Source organism: Perca fluviatilis, chromosome 18 (genome assembly GCF_010015445.1).
Source record: "Perca fluviatilis chromosome 18, GENO_Pfluv_1.0, whole genome shotgun sequence".
In the NCBI taxonomy this organism is placed as follows: domain Eukaryota; kingdom Metazoa; phylum Chordata; class Actinopteri; order Perciformes; family Percidae; genus Perca; species Perca fluviatilis.
In genome coordinates this window covers 31334111-31354904 of record NC_053129.1, presented here as the reverse complement: position 1 = coordinate 31354904, position 20794 = coordinate 31334111, and the positions used below count along the sequence as shown (strand labels likewise).

The following is a 20794-nucleotide window of genomic DNA, read 5'->3' as shown; positions in this document are numbered from 1 at the left end:
AGTGTATATGTATCTATTTATTTATTCATTGTAAGCTTGAATCATTTCTTATTTTAACGCGAGACGTCAAAAAACTGGACCTCACGGTTTTAACGGGGAGCAGAGCAGCGAGGGGGAACCTTACGAGCAATCATTTTCGAAAGGCTTCTCTCACAAGCTGTAAAGCTGGAGGTTGTTTAATGGATGTACATCATTCATTTTTGTATTGTTTCAAAAGTGGACACTTATATTACTGTAAATCTTTAGCTAAAATTACGAGAAGAACCAATGCTATAAGCAAGAAGATTTCAAACATCATGACACGGAAACTTACTGGTGCAAATCCCATCATCCCCTTCGGTGTTGTTTGGTTTCAGACTGTCCTGTTTCTGTCGCTTTTCTGTGTTTGTGCGGAGAATGAAGCGGAAAGACCAATGGCTACAGAAAATGTAGGAGACAATCTGCCGTTCTGAATTTCTTTTATTCATCAACCTTGAACTAGCTAATAGGACAACGTGTCAGCAATATTGGTATGATAATATTAAATCATTTGTTTAGATATGGGATGCAATCTATATGAAAAAATGTTTGGGTATATGCAATTTCTTATGAATTAAACTAGCAAAGAGCTGATAGATCTTTTTACTAACTATAAATGTATTGCGTTTTGTATAAACCTTTTACTACAATCATGTTTTAGGAAATCTGACGCGGGTGAAAGGACTTTGGTTCTGTCATGTTCGACTTTGCACAGGGACACCTTTGTTTCCATGTTTTGATGTTTTTTATTGTCGATTAAGAGGCACTTGGCAGGCGAAAGGATTTGTAGATATGATTTTTCTTTCTAAAGGCTGACGGCTCCACTGGACTTACAGGGTCAAACGTCCCCATCCATCATTGTATATTGCACTTGTTCTGTAGAAAACGTCTTTCCAATCACGCATCTTATTGTGTGAGCCACAATGGGACATGATGCCAGACGACATGATGACCAAGCAGCACTTTTTTTATTATCTTTGATTGTTATTGAAAAGATGAATAAAAAGTAGAGCCAGCAGTCGTAACGCACCGACTGAGTATTTGATCTGAATCGGCCTTACGATGACATTCAATCTGAAATCACAGTACTGATGGAATACGTTTTCTGAATACCGTCGATCATGCATGCACTTTATTGGAGTATGTCAAAGTATTATCACGTGGTAAATGAAGCAAAAACTGTACAGCAAGTTTGTGGAAACTGTGACTTTGACAAGACTTTGTGCTGGTGATTCCTGTTTGAAAGCAACCTGGAACAAATTTCACTTGGTTGATTTGTTAAGGAAAAGGAAAACTCCCCCTTCGGTACCCTTACATTGTTAACCACCATTCCAGTATGTTTTTTTTGCCCAATTTGACTTGTTGAATCAGCCAGTGGGCAGTCGGACTCAATGACCAATCTGATTGGTGGAGTGCTAGACCTTGACTAGCGAATCAGTGCACGAGAAAACGGGAGAGCCCGAGAGCGGACAACGCCAGCATCTTCTCATTACTAGCCATCGTATTTTCCTCCGTTCAGCGAGTAATGACAACAACGATCCTTCTTGACTACTATCAACCCTCTCTGATGAAAACAGTGACTGACGACAGCGTGCTCTGTGTTTACGAGGTCTAGAGAGATGTTCCGTCATTAACGGTTTTCATTTTTTGGGCGACAATACAGATTAGCGCTGCCTGCTTTATGGAGACGTATTACGTCACGTGCACGCGCAGAACGTACGCTCAAGTATAAGGCCTTATTCCAAATATAGCAATTTCCAATTAAGACGTGGGGTATTATTCGGGTTTTAGAGGCATTCTTTAGACATGTATAACATGTAAATTTAAAATTCTTCTTTTTAACTACAGCTTAGATTTACTTTTGGATTCTGGGTCCATTTTGGATGAATTAGGCAACTACAGCCCTTTGTTTTGAAAAAATAAATAAAAATGTGATTACTCAAAAGCTAAAAGCCCTCAGTCTGGTTCAGTGTCGTACATCAACCCGCCTCTTCCCATTCTACTTCAGTTTGAGATTTCCTACATTTCCCAGAATGCCTTTCAGTAGAGAAATGGATCAAACGATGTTGCTCTCAGTTAAATAAAAACATATTTTTGACCGTTAAAATTCAAGTAGCAACCCCAAATGTCCTAATATATGAGTAATGTCCAGCAGATTTTACGTTAAAACTATAAAAACGACATCAACTTTATATATCTCCAATGTGTGGGAAATATTTACTGATGTAAAGATATTTAAGGGAAAAATCAAGAGTTAACTATAACTTCCACCAAATCATAACCATTTGATTGGTGACTCTGAGGGACTGATTCCTGGCTAAACGTGATGTTAAAAGGTGCTGTAGGTAGGATTGGGAAGATCCAGGACTTAGCCAAACATTTTTAACATTGACAACTTCTCAGTCCCTCCCCACTTTCTGCTAAAGCCCAAAACAGTCTTCTTAGCCCCTCCCCACACAAGGAAGAATGAATGCGTGTGCATGAGCAGTGATTGACACGCAGTTAGACACCCCCCCCCTGGCCCTGATTGGTGCATCTGAACAGGGAGCAGTGGATTTTTGCAAATCACACTACAGGCTGTAGGTGGTGCCAGAGGAGCTGGATTTTTTTTTTTTTATTACCTACTTCATTTAGGTCTACTGGAACATAGGGTCAGTTTCAGCAAATATGACAGAAAGTTAGTTTTATAAGTCTTACCTACTGCACCTTTAACAGCCAATTGATGTTTTTCTCCAGTTTGCTTTCAATCTATAGTTTCCCTCAGGCTGGAAAAAGAAAGTACTAACAGGGGGAGTTTCCTTTAAAGACGCTTCTTCTTTGGACTTTTACTGCAAAGCCTCATTCCCTGACTTCCCATCTCTGTCCAAAGCTTTGTGTCTGCAGCTTCCTGCCAGTAAACTACTGCATTAGATAGACTGACGGCTTGTATTTTTTATGTAGTCAGTTATTCTTACTGATAACAAAGGAAATGGGAGTTAAAGCACAATTCTGCCACTTAAAGACAAGTCAATAGACTAGATATTGTAATATCAGATGTAAAAGCTAAACTGTAACTATTTACATATAGAGAATTTCAACACTAACATGTTACATGCTAGAATGCAAAATAAATCCATATGACTATTTGTGAAATCATCAGTTTATGAAAATGTTACAGTTTCTTTTCAGCAGTGCATTGATAAGGGGTTTTTATACAACATTCATTTCTCTCCTTTTACCCCTTTTTCTGTGTTTCTCGCAAACTTTCAATAACAGTTTTCTTACCACATGGCATGGGTTTTGTTGATATTTTTGCTGTACGTTTAAGGTCACGAGATACACTACGTGATATTTTCATTTGACTTGTGAAGTTTGTACAATTTTTATCATGCTGGTGTTGGCATCTCTTGCTCTGAATAAATCTTGTGTTGCAACACTGATTAAGACCTGTTCTCGTCTTGAATTGGAAGCTCATATTTAGGAAAGTTCATAATACACAGTAATGGATCACCCCGTATTTTTTGTGTGCATGTTTTATTACTGTCAAGTGTATCTTTTCTTCCTTCAAGGCAGCAGTAGTTTCAATTAATTAAAATCAACTTGTGGAGCATAAAACCTGCTGAAGATAAACAAGTCATCACAGTTAACAGGGCTGGGTGTTGTTGACATTTGTGTATGTAACTAAATACATACTAAGTACAATTTTGAGGTACTTGTAGCCTGCTTTACTTGAGCGTTTCCATTTCTTTTTAAGATAAGATAACAGATTTTATTGATCCCACACTGGGAGAATTCCCTTGTTACAGAAACTTAAATGGAAACACAACAGATAAAACAAATACAGATAAATAGAATAGAAAATATATGTATATATATGCTAATAGGAATAAAAAAAACAAAAAAATAAGAGTAAGCTAATAATAGTAAGAAATAGTAAAAACATAAGTACACCACAGACATCTTTTATTTACAGATGAGTGAGAATACAGATATATAGGCTGCAGATGAATAAGAAATTGTAGGCCTATATTGTACAGGTCACAAGGTGGTGACACAGTTATAAATAATATACAGTGCTCAGCAAGTGAATACACCCATGCTAAAGTTGACTAAAAAGAGGAATGAAACAAATCTACTTTTGGAAATTGATCTTAATGCCTTAATTTAAAAAAAATGAGGAAAAATCCAACCTTTAAGGACACCAATTTTCTTTGTGAATGAATAATGTATCGTAAATAAATAAATGAATGTTCTTCCTTAAAATACAGGGGGGCATAAGTAAGTACACCCTTATGTTAAATTCATATTATCATTTGAAATATATTCTAAATACGTGTAATAACGGGGCTCAGACAGTATACGGAGCTAAATTGGCGCGCTCTGCTTTATTTGGCTCCATTGTTGTATTTCCGGTTCAAAAAGACGTCTTTTCCGGTCTGACAACAACAGCGAAACGCGACATAAACAAACCGGACAAACGCGGTTGTTTAACCGTTATAAAAACCAACACGGCTCGGATGTGCCGTTAGCACCGGTTGGTTCGGTGTGGGTGGAGGAGTGACGGTTACCATGGTGAAGTGTGTTGTCTCTGGGTGTCCGAACCGCGAGGCGGTGAACGTCAACCGGGGGGTCTTCCACCGAAAACCGAAGAGGTTCTTCAACTTCCCCAAAGACCCAGCACGGGTCAAGGTAACGTTACCGTTACGTAACCTAAAGCTACGATACGGTGGTTTAAAGGGGTGGTTCGGAATTTTGGACATAGGACCTCATTTCCAAGTTAGCCAGTGTGTTATTTATCAGCGGAGACCGTTTTTAACGTTTCAGTCCTTCTAGTTGCAGAGTTCGCTGGTGCTAGGCTAGCGCAAGTCAACTGTATATGCTAGCATGCCACTAAAAACAGTCTTACCCGCTCCACAGTACACCCGAGGCAAGTAAATTACAACGCCAAACTATCGATGTTAATGTCTGTGTTGATATAATAATTTTAGAAATACAACTGTCCTTGCATCAGTGATCGCGTTACATTTTGAGGGACTAGTTTCTCAGCAGCGGCGGAATTTTACTTTGCTCCGGTTAGTAGCACTGCGCCGAAAAGTAAACAACGGTGTCGACTAGGTGGTCCCCAGTAGTGATGTGCGATACCACTTAATTCCTATTCGATCCGATACCAAGTAATACCCAGGCTGGTATTGCCGATACCAATACCAATACTTTTTATCTAGAGGGAAATTCAAGTATCCAGTAGCATATGAAACATACATAGATTAAACCTATATTAAAAATCAAATTAACTTATAACACAGTAGTCACAGTAAGCAGTGCAAATGGAGTGTAGATGGAAGTAAAAAGTACAGATGGAGGTAGAAATTGTTCTTTTGTCTATTGTCCGCCCTGCCATGACTAGGAGTTGTTGTACAGCATGATGTCCAGGCGGACGAAAAAGATCCCTCTAAATTCTATTAGTTTTAACTATGGGCTATATGCAGCCTCTCTCAATACACTCTTAGCACTGATCTCGGGAAAGCTACTCATTGTTGCATTTATTTCATTAGGATAGCTTACTTCATGTTTCACTAGTATTTTCTATTTGAACAAACTGCTTTCTGTTAGCTTGTTGTAAGAATGCTGGGATTCTGGGTAACTCTTGAACAGTCACAGAGCCGCAGTGCACACACAATTGACTGGTGGAAGGAGAAGTAGTTCCTTTCCCTGACCGGATATAATTAGACTTTTCTGGTGACGACAAGTTACTTATGATAACATAAACACTCACTCCAAATTACTGAGTTTAAATATCGATCTTTTTATATGAGAATCGATACTAGAGCAGGAGACGTTGGGATCGTAAATATCGATACTTCAGTATCGATCCGCACATCACTAGTCCCCAGTCGGGACACCTAGTAGTAGTAGTAGCCTAGTGCAGTGGTGTTGAAGCATTGGATTGGAAACTAAGGACTAGCTAGGCAACATGGTGTTTCAGTGCGCATTTAGAAAATGTAAAAATAAATCAAACAGGTAGGGCACCACAAAGTTTCCACAAATTTCCATTGCGAGATCCAGAAAGGAACCGACTGTGGCTTCTTTCTGCTGGCTTGGACATCAAGACACCGGCCGAGACTCTACTCAAGTGGCGAATGTGTAGTGATCATTTCAGACCAGACGACTTAAAAAAAATAAAAATAAAACGCTATATAAGAGAGCACAAGTCACTGACAACGGATGCAGTCCCATTCGTCTTTTCAGATGCACCAACAGCTACTGATGGACCGGTAATAACTTTTGGTAGGCTACTCTAGATAATAAAGCTAGCCCCTTTTCATAACGTTAGCCTAGCTGCTACTGATAGATTGAGACTGACAACGTTAGTGGAGATAACGTTCGTGCAATGTGCTCTGCTTCTGTAGCAATGAGTAAATAAATAAACGCGTGTGATTGTCATTGAAACCGGCTTCCTCGGTAGCCTAGGTAATATCACTCCGCCGCTGCTGTAGCCTATGCTACCAACTACAGGGAACAAAGTAGAACTATTGCAATGCGAGGCAAGGTTAGTTTTATTTCTAACATTATTCTATCAACACAGACATTAACATCGATAGTTTGGCGTTGTAATTTATTTGCCTCGGGTGTACTGTGGAGCGGGTAAGACTGTTTTTAGTGGCAGGCTAGCAGATACTGTTGACTTGTGCTAGCCTAGCACCAGCCAACTCTGCAACTGGAAGGACTGGATGAAAAGTGTTAAAAACGGTCTCCACTGATAAATAACACACTGGCTAACTTGGAAATAAGGTCCTATGTCCAAAATTCTGAACCACCCCTTTAAACGCACATATACCCTGAACTTTTGCACAAAAACATACAACCCATTTGTTTCTTAAAGGCATAGTATGCAACTTTTCCAGCTTGCGAGCTGCAGTTCCAATGAGACAACCTGTAGGGGGGACCGGAGCTGGAAAAGTTGCAAAAGTATGCCTTTAAAGCGCCCATATTATGCTCATTTTCAGGTTCATAATTGTATTTTAAGGTTGTACCAGAATAGGTTTACATGGTTTAATTTTCAAAAAACACCATATTTTTGTAGTACTGCACAGCTCTCTCTCACTGCTCCAGATCCTCTTTTCACCTGGTTTCTGTTTTAGCTACAGAGTGAGATCTCTTTTCTTCTTCTGTACTATCTTTGATTGCACTCGCACATGCTCAGTAGCTCAGATGTAGAGCATGTCAGCTAGCTAGCTCTAGAGACAGTAAAAGAGAGGCTGTTTCTCCCATTTTCGGTCAGTTACAAGGCAGGATTAGCTGGGAGACTTCTAAACGAGGACGCACATGTAAGTAGTTCTTTTGTAGATTATGGTGAACTTGTGTGTGTTGTAGCAGTGCTTTGCTATTGAGAACGAGCTAGCATGCTAATGTTAGCCGGTTGCAGTTAGCCAGCTCGTTTCGGCTTGTGTCGTAGAAAGCCGTGCAGATGTTGAACAGCTCACCAGGAGACTGAAGGCAGGACACATTCAGAAACCGTATCTCACTCAAAACAGCATGGATGGATATTTTTTTCCAAAGTTTGTATGTGTGTGGAAGCACCAGAAACACAAAAGAACACCCCAAATCCTAGAAAAAGTTTTTTTTCATAATATGGGCACTTTAATGTCAAACATATTTGTTGTACATATGTGTTTTAATATGTAAAAAAAAAAAATGAACAGTGGGCCGACGGTAAGACTGATGTCTTTGTTCAGGTGTGGCTGGCAGCGCTGAGGGAGACTAACAAGCAGGACTCGACGGAGCAGCATTTAATCTGTGAAGACCACTTCCTGCCGGAGGACATCTCCAACAACGGGGTCAACAGCGATGCCATTCCCATCATGCCTCCCTACCTGGACGGGCCCATGGGCCTGATCAGCCCCTGGGGAGCCGAGTCGTCTGAGGAGGAGGACCAGTGGACCAACGGTGGCGGCTGCGATGATGATGATGATGATGATGATGAAGGGGCTGATGCTCCTGCTCACGTGGAGCCTCCAGCGCCAGAACCTCCTGCAGTGGATCCACCACATCAGGTCGGAGACTGTTAATCTGTCATTATATTTTTCTATGTGTGAAATTGAACACCTTTTTGTATATTCATTTATACCATAAAGTAGGTCCCATTCAACATTCCTGTCCTGAGCCAGATAAATACCCATCGTGATTCTTCTCTCAGTAACTCTGGACTATTTTATTGAATATTTATTGATTTTGTAGTTGAGTAAAAAGTTGTTTTCTTTTGATTTATCGAAATATCCACCAACAGTAGACTTAAGCAACTCCCAAAAATTGTTTTAAGTGCTCATATTATGCTCATTTTCAGGTTCATAATTGTATTTAGAGGTTGTATCAGAATAGGTTTACATAGTTTCATTTTCAAAAAACATTTTTGTTGTACTGCACATTGCTGCAGCTCCTCTTTTCACCCTGTGTGTTGAGCTCTCTGTTTTAGCTACAGAGTGAGACATCTCACTTCTGTTCCGTCTTTGTTGGGAGTCACACATGCGCAGTAGCTAGGTAAGGACTACTAGCCAGTCAGCGTATTAAATGTAACCTGCTGTTTTCACTTTCTGAATTTCAGGATCCAGGTGCCAACAAGACTTCAGGGGCCAAGACCACTGGGTAACTTTTTTTTTTTTTTTTTTTCGCTTAAGGCTCATTTATGCTCAACATTAAGGCCAGTCAAGACAATTTTATTTGTATAGCACATTTCAGCAGTGGTGCAATTCAATGTGCTTTACATAAGACATTAAAACAGAGTTAAAAATTAATACAACTTAATACAAAATTAAAAGCAGTTCATACCAAATTAAAAACAATTAATAAAAAACAGATTAAATACAGGAAAATAAAAGAATAAAATTCACAATACAGTGCAGTGCAAATAATTAAACAAAGGCAGTATCGAAAAGAAAGGTCTTCAGCCTTGATTTAAAAGAGCTGAGCGTGGGTGCTGATCTACAGTTTACCGGAAGTTTGTTCCAGATACGTGGTGCATAGAAACTGAACGCTGCTTCCCCCTTTTTTTGTTCCGATTCTGGGGATGGCAAGCAGACCTGTCCCTGATGATCTAAGAGACCTCTGCGGTTCATAGTTCACAAGTAGATCCAAAAGGTAATCTACTTTATCGTTGGATACTGACGGAGCCTTCTGTCTGTACTCTGTGTTCGTTATATCCGTATTTGTGCACGTTTTCTAAAAGCTTACAGACGCGGACAAAACAGAGCAGTACTACCGGAAATCAAGGGGGCAGTGTAGCCAGAAGTTACAAACTGGTGCTGCTAGGCAAGTTAGACATTTCAAACATCTGTACTTATTTTGCCCGAGCACAGCGACAAGCGGTTATTACAGCTGGGGGGGGGATTGAACAGGAATTAAATGTGAGTTTGACAGTAGCAAAGGAAAAGTGAAGGTCCGTGCAAGACCGTTTTGTTGTTGTTGTGGGTATATATTGCTCAGGGACGTCGGACTGGGGGGGAGAAAGGGGACAGAGTACCCAGGGCCCGAAAAGATGCTAGAATGAATAGCTGTGGATGCGGGGAGGGGCCCATAGAACATGCCTCTCTACAGGGCCCAGAATTTTGTGCTACGCCCCTGATGTTGCTCAACATCCACGGCAACGTACAGGACACATCAGTATGTGGGCAGTCAGGGGCGATTCTAGGATCAGACCTTTAGGGGGGCTCAGCCCCTAATGAGAATGTGACACAGATATTGTCCCTTGCAAAAGTGTAACCCCTCCCTAAATCAGTAATTTCACTGGATAACAATGAATATGTTTATTATTATAACTATTGAACATCTCAAAATACTGCGAAAATCCCTTTTTATGGACTAGAAGAATCAAATCAAATGATAATGAGGTATACAAATAAATAAAAAATAAAACTTTGACTGGGTTACAGGTGCCTAGAATTGGCAGCAGACACAGGATATTAAACATACCTGAAAACTAGTTGCTTTTCGGTGAAAATCGCCGTTTTGAATGGGAAAATGTTCAAGTTCATTTATTTATATAGCACATTTAAACAGCCGCTAGACAGACCAAAGTGCTTTACAGAGCAAGCATGTAAAAACATAAAACCAGCAAGACAAAGCAAAAACACGGAATAAAAACAACAAAGCTAAGAGCAACCTTAAAACACTGACTCAAGTATACAAAAGAAGGACCACCCTAAAGAGGAAATCAATACGCTAATGAGAGTAAATAGGTTTTTACCAACGACTTGAAGATAGCAAGGTTGAGGGCTGTTCTAATCTCTAAAGGCAGGGAGTTCCACAGACGAGAAAATGTCATCCACGTGACCGTTATCTACCGGACCGAATAGCAACGCGGTTATCGGTGCCTTATTTAGGTGCCGCTTAAATGCCTGCGCTTCTCTCCGATGCTCCGAAAACAGACGTTAGTGTCACCTTTTTCAGACCTTCTGAGTTTGCAGGTATGTGTGAAGCTGTCATTTTTTTGCCCTCTGTCACAAACAGACAAGTTCGCAAACTCTAAAATCAAATTAAAAAATATTTTAATATTTAGGGGGGCTGAGATAGGGCTGGGCGATACGGAGAAAATCAAATATACGATATTTTTGACCAAATACCTCTATCGATACCGCAACGTTATTGTAGTGTTTCCTTTCACAAAATATTTACACAATATATGATATGAAAAAAGATAAATAATCATCAGTAATGTTTATATAATGACTAAGTGGGTAAAGGCAAATAGAACAGTCTGGTAAGTTCAGAAAAGTACATCACTTTACTGTAATGCAGCCTTTAAAACCAGGAAAAGACAACATCTATGCCATATTACTATATACAAAATCTAAGACGATATCTAGTCTCATATCACGATATCGATATGATATCGATATATTGCCAGGCTCTAGGCTGAGATAAAAAAAAAGGGTCAAAAATCGCCACTGTGGGCAGTGCCGATTACATCGTTTGGAACTGGACGTATCTATTTTGGTATGTAACGGGGGCATAAATGAGCCTTTACATGTTACACACAGCTGGTTCATTTCTGCTCTCACTCTCAGTTAAAATGAAATTTTGTTTCAGTTGATTTTTATTTATTTTTTAAATTGTACTTATCTATTTCTCTTCTGTAATGCCCATCTGGGATGAGATGTTTATAGTGGCACACTGAAGTGCTCATGTTGGCAGAAATGACAACAAGAAATTTTGGATCTCTTTCTTTCCAGCGTCAGCCCGCATCAGAAGAAAGAGAGGATCCAGACCAAGAGAGTCACCAGGCAGGGTGGGTGCTTCTCTCATTTAAACAAATCAATTCTTTTTAAGGAGTTTCGCAGTAACAACGGTTTGTACGAAACCCAAATAGCTTGATGGATAGCAAGTTCTTTAATCGACATAGATATGAGCAAACCGTATAAAGCCTTAGCAAGATGGAAATGTGTCTCTTTCTGTCTCTAACTCTGGCTGTGGGGTTGCATTCAGACGTGTCCCTGGGGATGCTGACGCAGCGTTTCCTGGAGCTGTTGCTGGCGGCGCCGGGCGGCTCCATCGACCTCCGGCAGGTGACCACGAGCCTGCAGACCCGCAGGCGGCGAGTCTACGACATCACCAACGTCCTGGAAGGCATCAACCTGATCGAGAAGCAGTCGACCAACAAAGTCAAGTGGATGTGAGCGAACCGATGAACAGATAGGATGCGAGAGGATGTCTTCATGTTGGATTATTCACTGTGCATGTTTGCTTTTACATTTTCGGTGCTTTTGGAGCTCATTTGTACTCTTTAGTTCTGTAATGGTCCCCATTGCTCCATGTTAAAGGAACACGCCGACTTATTGGGACTTTGTCTTATTCACCGTATCCCCCAGAGTTAGATAACTTCATACATACCCTAACTCTGTCTGACGCCCCCACCGCTAGCCTAGCTTAGCACAGATCCTGGAGGTAACCAGCTCCATCTAGCCTACTGCTCCCAATAAGTGACGAATTAGCACCAACTTCTGCTACTTGGGCGGAGTGATTTGCTCGCACAACTCCAGGCGAACTCTCACTCCTCACCACGGGGCTTCTCAGGTGCTGCGAGCAAATCACTCCGCCCAAGTAGCAGAAGTAGCAGTGCTTCGCCTTTCTGAGAATATAGTCCCCAGTATGTATACGGTTAGAAGATGGCTCTGTGTCATGTGACCTTGTTATTTGTACACGCTGTGACCATACAAATCACAACATGTAAACAAGAACATGTTGGCGTTCATTTGTCACTTATTGGGAGCAGTAGGCTAGATGGAGCCGGTTACCTCCAGGATCTGTGCTAAGCTAGGCTAGATGGAGCCTGTTACCTCCAGGATCTGTGCTAAGCTAGGCTAGATGGAGCTGGTTACCTCCAGGATCTGTGCTAAGCTAGGCTAGATGGAGCCTGTTACCTCCAGGATCTGTGCTAAGCTAGGCTAGATGGAGCCGGTTACCTCCAGGATCTGTGCTAAACTAGGCTAGCGGTGGGTGCGTCAGACAGAGTTACGACACGCACTGAGATGAGAAGGGTAGGTATGGACTTATCTAACTCTGGGGGATACGCTCAATAAGACAAAGTCCAAATAAGTCGGCGTGTTCCTTTTAAAACAAACATGCATAATTAGCATTAGAGCCTGACTGATACTGAAGCAGATATTCGAGTAAGGTCTGATTAAAAAATATATTTGGTGTTATTCGTTTTTAACATGAGCCTATATATTTGGCATTTCAGTCATTTCTTGGTAACTATCGGCTGACATACACACCAACACAGTCAATAAATCGATTAGTCGATCGTCAGAAAATGAATGAAAATGAAACGAGTCAGCAATTCAAGTCATTTATCAAGCATGAAATGCTGAGCATTTGCTGATTTCAGCTGCTCAAATTGAGGATTTTCCTCTTTCCATTTTAAAAATTTGGAATATCTGTGGGTTTATACAGTCTTTGTTGCCCGTATGCTTTGCAACAATCCTGCTCTCTGCCTGTCGTCTGTGCAGAGGAAGCTGTCACATCTCCAGCTTTCTGTGGCTGAGCCAGCAGAGGGTCCAGAGGGAGCTGGACAACCTGAAGCTGGTGGAGGACACGCTGGACACCTTCATCAAAAGCTGCGCCCAGCAGCTCTTCGACATGACCGACGACTTGGAAAATGCTGCATATCCTTTCACACCAGAATTGGCTCAGAGGAGCGGTAGTCCCTCCTGTCTTTTAGAATAGATTTTTTTCCATTCATCATTTATGAGCTCTTTACTGCTTCAGGAGCGTAAGAGCCCGAATCCCAGAGCTTCTTCTAACCTGAACCCCTACATTCACATAAAAAAAAAAACAAATGAACGCTAAGTCGCTGCTTATTGCTTGAAGTATAACGGACAACTGTTTATAATTGTTTGCCGGTATATGAAGTTGGTATTCAGGTTTAGTTACTGCTTGCTTTGCGCCCCAAATTGGCCCCCAAACATCAGTTATTGCAGGTTTAAATAAGGTCCCAGTGCATACTTCTATTTATGCCACATTATGCACCAAGGCAGACAAGGAAACCGAAACCCTCCGTCCTGTCTTTTAGAATAGATTTCCAACTTAACGACCCAAATCCCAGAGGTTCTGGACCCCAAACTGCAGACCAAAAACCGAGCTTAAAGAGAGAATATGGGACTTACATTCACCATGTTGAAGGAAACATGGCTTTGAATGAACGCTGATTGCTCCGTAAATACTCTGTGTATTGCTAACAAGTTTGCCGATAAGTCAGTGTTGTGTTTACTAGGGCTGCAGAATTAATCGCAATTTTATAATATCCAAAACGGGGGGGGTGGGGGCGCAGTATTTGTTAAAGGCAAAATATGTGTCAAATCGTTCTAAAATAGTATTGTGGTGCTGCAGAGACGTCCCGGCCTACAAATAGTATCCTACAGAAAACATCTTTGTTTGGTACAGATCCTCGCAAAAATCACACTTCAATCTCATATGTTTCAGTGAAAATGAGAATATTGATACAAAAAATGCTAATTCCCTCCAATATCGTGAATCATATCGCAATATCAGTCAAAATAATCTCAATTAGATATTTCCCTCAGCCCTAGTGTCTACAGCTTGTTTTGGTTATTGCAGGTTAAAATAACAGTTGTTCTGTCCTCAGTTCCCAATGCATTCTTCCCGTTGCCCAACAATATTAGATACTGTGTTTAATTGATGTCGCATTATGCACCAAGACAGACAGGACCACTGAAGTAGAAACAGGTGTGTTAGAAACTGTCAAACTAAACACCGCTCTCTGGTGTGGGTGTGAATAAAACAGTTGTGTAAATGTGCATTAAAAAATAAAATGGAAGCCGGTTTTTCTTTAACCTTTCCTGCACGTCGGCCTACGTGACCCACGAGGACGTCCGGCGGCTCGCAGCCTTCCAGGAGCAGACGGTGCTCGTGGTCAAAGCTCCCGAGGAAACCAAGCTGGAGGTTCCTCCGCCCAAAGAGGTAAAACCACCAGAGACGGAGAGAGGGGCTTCATCCCAGAACTGGGTTTCAATATTTTCAAAACTGCAACCGATTCCATTTAGGATTTCTTTATTTTGTAGATAGACAGTAATGGTGCTATTCCATTACATGGTACCTGCTCGACTCGCCGTTTTTGGTTTTCCATTACGAAAAAAAGTACCTGGTACCTGCTAACAGGTACTTTTTTTTAGTACCTCCTCAGTCGATGTTCCAAGCGAGCCGAGAAGGTGACGTGAAAACCTGCAGGCTGCTGATTGGTCGGAAAGAATCGTCACTGATCGCTGCGTTGCTAGCGAGAGACAGCATTTTTAAATAGTTTAGCCAGCGGTGTTTTTTTGCTGCCGGAGGCTCCACGCAGAGCTTTCTCCGTAGCATACAAGTGGCCTGATGGTTCTACTTGTGCGCTAGTGTGTGCATGTGTGATGTGTGTGTGTCGAGTCGCCGTATGTGTGTGTGTGTGGGGAGCTAGTGAGCGATGGAGAAGTGAGAGAGTGACGGCGATTATCTCCGCAGCGAGTAGCGACTCTAGAGTCATATATATGTGAGAGAAACAAAGCGAGTAGCGACTCTAGAGTCATATATATGTGAGAGAAACAAAGCGAGTAGCGACTCTAGAGTCATATATATGTGAGAAACAAAACGAGTAGCGACTCTAGAGTCATATATATGTGAGAGAAACAAAGCGAGTAGCGACTCTAGAGTCATATATATGTGAGAGAAACAAAACGAGTAGCGACTCTAGAGTCATATATATGTGAGAGAAACAAAACGAGTAGCGACTCTAGAGTCATATATATGTGAGAAACAAAACGAGTAGCGACTCTAGAGTCATATATATGTGAGAGAAACAAAGCGAGTAGCGACTCTAGAGTCATATATATGTGAGAGAAACAAAGCGAGTAGCGACTCTAGAGTCATATATATGTGAGAGAAACAAAGCGAGTAGCGACTCTAGAGTCATATATATTTGAGAGAAACAAAGCGAGTAGACTCTAGAGTCATATATATGTGAGAGAAACAAAGCGAGTAGCGACTCTAGAGTCATATATATGTGAGAGAAACAAAGCGAGTAGCGACTCTAGAGTCATATATATGTGAGAGAAACAAAGCGAGTAGCGACTCTAGAGTCATATATATATGTGAGAGAAACAAAGCGAGTAGCGACTCTAGAGTCATATATATGTGAGAGAAACAAAGCGAGTAGCGACTCTAGAGTCATATATATGTGAGAGAAACAAAACGAGTAGCGACTCTAGAGTCATATATATGTGAGAGAAACAAAGCGAGTAGCGACTCTAGAGTCATATATATGTGAGAGAAACAAAGCGAGTAGCGACTCTAGAGTCATATATATGTGAGAGAAACAAAGCGAGTAGCGACTCTAGAGTCTAGAGTCATATATATGTGAGAGAAACAAAACGAGTAGCGACTCTAGAGTCATATATATGTGAGAGAAACAAAGCGAGTAGACTCTAGAGTCATATATATGTGAGAGAAACAAAGCGAGTAGCGACTCTAGAGTCATATATATGTGAGAGAAACAAAGCGAGTAGCGACTCTAGAGTCATATATATGTGAGAGAAACAAAACGAGTAGAGACTCTAGAGTCATATATATGTGAGAGAAACAAAACGAGTAGCGACTCTAGAGTCATATATATGTGAGAAACAAAGCCAGTAGCGGACTCTAGAGTCATAATATGTGTGAGAGAAACAAAGCGTAGCGACTCTAGAGTCTAGAGTCATATATATGTGAGAGAAACAAAACGCAGTAGTGACTCTAGAGTCATATATATGTGAGAGAAACAAGCGAGTAGCGACTCTAGAGTCATATATATGTGAGAGAAACAAACGAGTAGCGACTCTAGAGTCATATATATGTGAGAGAAACAAAACAGTAGCAACTCTAGAGTCATATATATGTGAGAGAAACAAAGCCAGTAGCAACTCTAGAGTCATATATATGTGAGAGAAACAAAGCGAGTAGCGAATCTAGAGTCATATATATGTGAGAGAAACAAACGAAAGAGCACTCTAGAGTCATATATATGTGAGAGAAACAAAACAGTAGCGACTCTAGAGTCATATATATGTGAGAGAAACAAAGCGAGTAGCGACTCTAGAGTCATATATATGTGAGAAACAAAACGGCAGCAACTCTAGAGTCATATATATGTGAGAGAAACAAGCCGTGCAGCGACTCTAGAGTCATATATATGTGTGAGAAACAAAGCGTAGCAACCCTAGAGTCATATATATGTGGAGAAACAAAGGGGTAGCGACTCTAGAGTCATATATATGTGAGAGAAACAAAACGATAGCGACTCTAGAGTCATATATATGTGAGAGAAACAAAGAGTAGCGACTCTAGAGTCATATATATGTGAGAGAAACAAAACGAGTAGCGACTCTAGAGTCATATATATGTGAGAGAAACAAAACGAGTAGCGACTCTAGTCATATATATGTGAGAGAAACAAAGCGAGTAGCGACTCTAGAGTAATATATGTGAGAAACAAAACGAGTAGCGACTCTAGAGTCATATATATGTGAGAGAAACAAAGCGAGTAGCGACTCTAGAGTCATATATATGTGAGAAACAAAACGAGTAGCGACTCTAGAGTCATATATATGTGAGAAACAAAGCGAGTAGCGACTCTAGAGTCATATATATGTGAGAGAAACAAAGCGAGTAGCGACTCTAGAGTCATATATATGTGAGAAACAAAACGAGTAGCGACTCTAGAGTCATATATATGTGAGAGAAACAAAGCGAGTAGCGACTCTAGAGTCATATATATGTGAGAGAAACAAAGCGAGTAGCGACTCTAGAGTCATATATATGTGAGAGAAACAAAGGAGTAGCGACTCTAGAGTCATATATATGTGAGAGAAACAAACGCAGTAGCGACTCTAGAGTCATATATATGTGAGAGAAACAAAGCGTAGCGCGACTCTAGAGTCATATATATGTGAGAGAAACAAAGCGAGTAGACTCTAGAGTCATATATATGTGAGAGAAACAAAGCGAGTAGCGACTCTAGAGTCATATATGTGAGAGAAACAAAGCGAGTAGCGACTCTAGAGTCATATATATGTGAGAGAAACAAAGCGAGTAGCGACTCTAGAGTCATATATATGTGAGAGAAACAAAGCGAGTAGACTCTAGAGTCATATATATGTGAGAGAAACAAAGCGAGTAGCGACTCTAGAGTCATATATATGTGAGAGAAACAAAGCGAGTAGCGACTCTAGAGTCATATATGTGAGAGAAACAAAGCGAGTAGCGACTCTAGAGTCATATATATGTGAGAGAAACAAAGCGAGTAGCGACTCTAGAGTCATATATATGTGACCACGGTGGAAAATCTGGAGCAGTAAACGTTAACTATCTCTTTAATATCATGTTGTTTACGGAGACGGAGAACCAGGAAATGAGTCGGGGATATGCGGGGATATGTCAATGGGAAAAGCAAGCTACAAAGCCACGCCCACGGCAGTCGCTATGACGACCAGCCACGCTGAGGCGATACTAAAATCTGCAATGGAAAATGGATGCACAGCGAGTAGAGGCGAGTCGAGCAGGTACCATGTAATGGAAAAACGCCATAAAGCTGCACAATATCGCTTTTTAAAAAAAAAATTTAATCGTCATCGCGATATCAGCTGGCGTGATATACATATCGCAAAAGGTTGCGACATATCGCAATAGACACGACGGGATTTTTTGTTAGTTGAAAGAAAATATCAGAAATCTGCACTTTAAAGTGTAACTGCCTTTTTTTAGTGGTGCCTGTTATTGTCAATTCAATGTTCAATAAAAGAATGTTAGAAATGATTTCCTTTTACTTGTTTTTAAATTCAACAAGCAATTTGTTGCATTTTAGCAGACTAAGAACTAAGTGCATTTTAACATGTTAATTTATCGCAAGTAAAATCGCTATGGCGATATTCGCATAATCGCATATTTTCCTCATATTGTGCAGCCCTAATGGACAAAAATTACTTTACAGTAATGATGAAATACTTTGAGGATTTATTTGTGAGATTAGAATAAAGACATTGGAGATATTACAGGTAATATTACATAGATGTTTCTCCTGTAGCTGATACATTCAGCAGGTAGACAGACTAAAAGCTGTGTGTGTGTGTGTGTGTGTACGTGTGTACGTGTGTACGCAGGACAACATCCAGATCCATCTGAAGGGGGGGAAGGGTCCCATCACGGTGATGACCTGTGATATCGGGACAGGAGGCGCGGCTGTGGAGAAGAGCAGCTGCTTCTTAACGCTGGAGGAAAGCCGGATTAAGACGGCCACGCTGCACACAGGTAACAGCAGGACTAAGTGAGACAGGGTGTTCACAGACTGACGCTGACTCAGGTTGATGTTCAGACAGACAGGCAGATATAGTTTCCCCTCAAGACAATTTAACCCGTGTGTTGTCTTCCCCTCGACCATGCAACTTTGGCTTTTTCTGGGTCGAAATTTCTAAATTTTGTTCTTTTTCCACACTTTGATTTTTTTTGTCAATTTTTGTGGGTTTTTTTTTAATTGTTTTTGTCACTTTTTCCTTAGTTTTTTTTGTCAATATTTTCCATTTTTGTCAAAGTTTTGTTGCTTTTTCTGATGTTTTTTTAAACAAGTTTTTGTCATCTTTGCTTATGGTTTTTTTGGTCACTTTTGTTTTTTTCTCCTGAGTTTTTGTCGATTTTTCCAACGTTCTTTTGTCATAGTTCTGATATAGACAGTTTTTGTAAACGTGTTACATTTGACCCGAGGACAACAGGAAGGTTAAATCCTCCTCTTAAAACGACTTCATACGACTTATGTGGATGTGCATTTATAGCCATTTCTCTGCCAGGCGCAGTGACTTCCTCCACTTTAAAATTAACAATTAACATTTTAACAAACCATGTCTCTAAATGACCTCAAATATTTTCTTTTGCTACGGCTTGGTATCGCCAACGGGGGTTAGTTAAGTTAGGGACATTTTAGTTACAATACCAGTTTAGCTCGGATGTAAAGTGTACAAGCAAGGAGCAACCCTCAAATATTTGTTATCATGCACCAGGTTAACGTTTACATTGAGTTGATCGCCAAAAAGGTACTTCTTACTTAAGAGGACTGACACGATAGTTATTAAAAAGGCTTTTGGGATTTTATTAATAGATATCAGATCACTTGATCAAAGATTCCATTATTTGAACCCAGCCCTACTTTTTTAGATTTTGTGCTCTGCAATTTCTTGTTTCTTATTGGCCGATACCGACACCAATATAACTGTGGTGTGCTGATCAGCGTTTGATATTGTTTGTTTGATTTCATTGTGGTGGTGCTGCTGTTGTTGCAGAGTCCTTGAGTCTGCAGAGCGCATAGCCACCAGCTGGCCACCAGGAGGCGCCAGCGGTCCTCACAGTTCACACACCAGCCTGGAAAACCTGCAGAAGCCTAAATACCGATAGATCGTCTCCAGGAGGGTCGGAGGGAAATACAGTTCAAGCTGGAACTTTAGATTTCAACTGACTGCGGTACAATATTTAAATAAATCAGCTGGTATATGTTTATATCGGCTAAAAACTTGCACCAAAAATCATCAAATCCAAACCGATCAGGGGCAAACAAACATGTTTTGACATTGGAATCAACATTATGGAAACCATTATGGACCCAATTTACTTTTCACCGATGCAAACTTTTTTAAACGTTTTTTTTTTTTTTATTGAACCCAGAAGAAGGAAATCATGTAACAATGAGGAGGATGACGACGTTTTGAGCGGGAGGATTGCAGTTTTATTTTTGTACGAGAGGAGTGAATGATCTCATTTGTAGATGCACAGCTGTGCCTCTGTACCGTACTGAGGCTTTGTTTTATACATTACTGTACATGTCCTGTTTCTGCTGTATAATAATTTACTTTGTTTATATGTTTGTCTTTGACTTGTCTTTGTTTAACGTTCTAATGGTGAAAACACCTCAAAGATGCTGTAATCAATAAAAAAATGTACTCATATGAAACTGAAATTCAGATTATTTTTGTCAACCTGCAGCATCTAAGGTTGCCTGATTTTTTTATTTTTTTATTTGTATTTTAAGATTACTTTTTGGGCATTTTTAAGCCTTTATTTGGATGGAACAGCTTAGACATGAAAGGGGAGAGAGAGGGGGGGGAATGGCATGCAGCAAAGGGCCGCAGGTCGGAGTGAAACCTGTGGCTGCTGCGTCGAGGAATAAGCCTCTATATATGGGCGCCTGCTCTACCAGGTGTGCTAACCAGGGGCCCAAAGGTGGCCTGTTTGAATCCTTGGA

The 20794-nt window shown here is 40.6% G+C and overlaps 1 protein-coding gene across 1 annotated transcript; it reads left to right on the top strand.

Annotated features, from left to right (window-relative positions):
* Positions 1-4419: 4419 nt before the first annotated feature.
* On the top strand, positions 4420-20503 carry e2f6 (E2F transcription factor 6). Its single transcript, XM_039782637.1, has 9 exons — positions 4420-4686; positions 7731-8048; positions 8597-8637; positions 11220-11275; positions 11473-11659; positions 12996-13151; positions 14352-14466; positions 18669-18816; positions 19839-20503. Exons 1-9 carry the CDS (start codon positions 4567-4569, stop codon positions 19862-19864), a joined length of 1167 nt encoding a protein of 388 aa, XP_039638571.1. The 5' UTR covers positions 4420-4566; the 3' UTR covers positions 19865-20503.
* Positions 20504-20794: the final 291 nt, after the last annotated feature.

Bases quoted from the DNA above. Each gene is read 5' to 3' on its own strand.
- e2f6 (XM_039782637.1), top strand. From the start codon at position 4,567: ATGGTGAAGTGTGTTGTCTCTGGGTGTCCGAACCGCGAGGCGGTGAAC. The intron at 8,049-8,596 runs GTCGGAGACTGT...TCTGAATTTCAG, and splicing joins CAGTGGATCCACCACATCAG to GATCCAGGTGCCAACAAGAC. The intron at 8,638-11,219 runs GTAACTTTTTTT...CTTTCTTTCCAG, and splicing joins TCAGGGGCCAAGACCACTGG to CGTCAGCCCGCATCAGAAGA.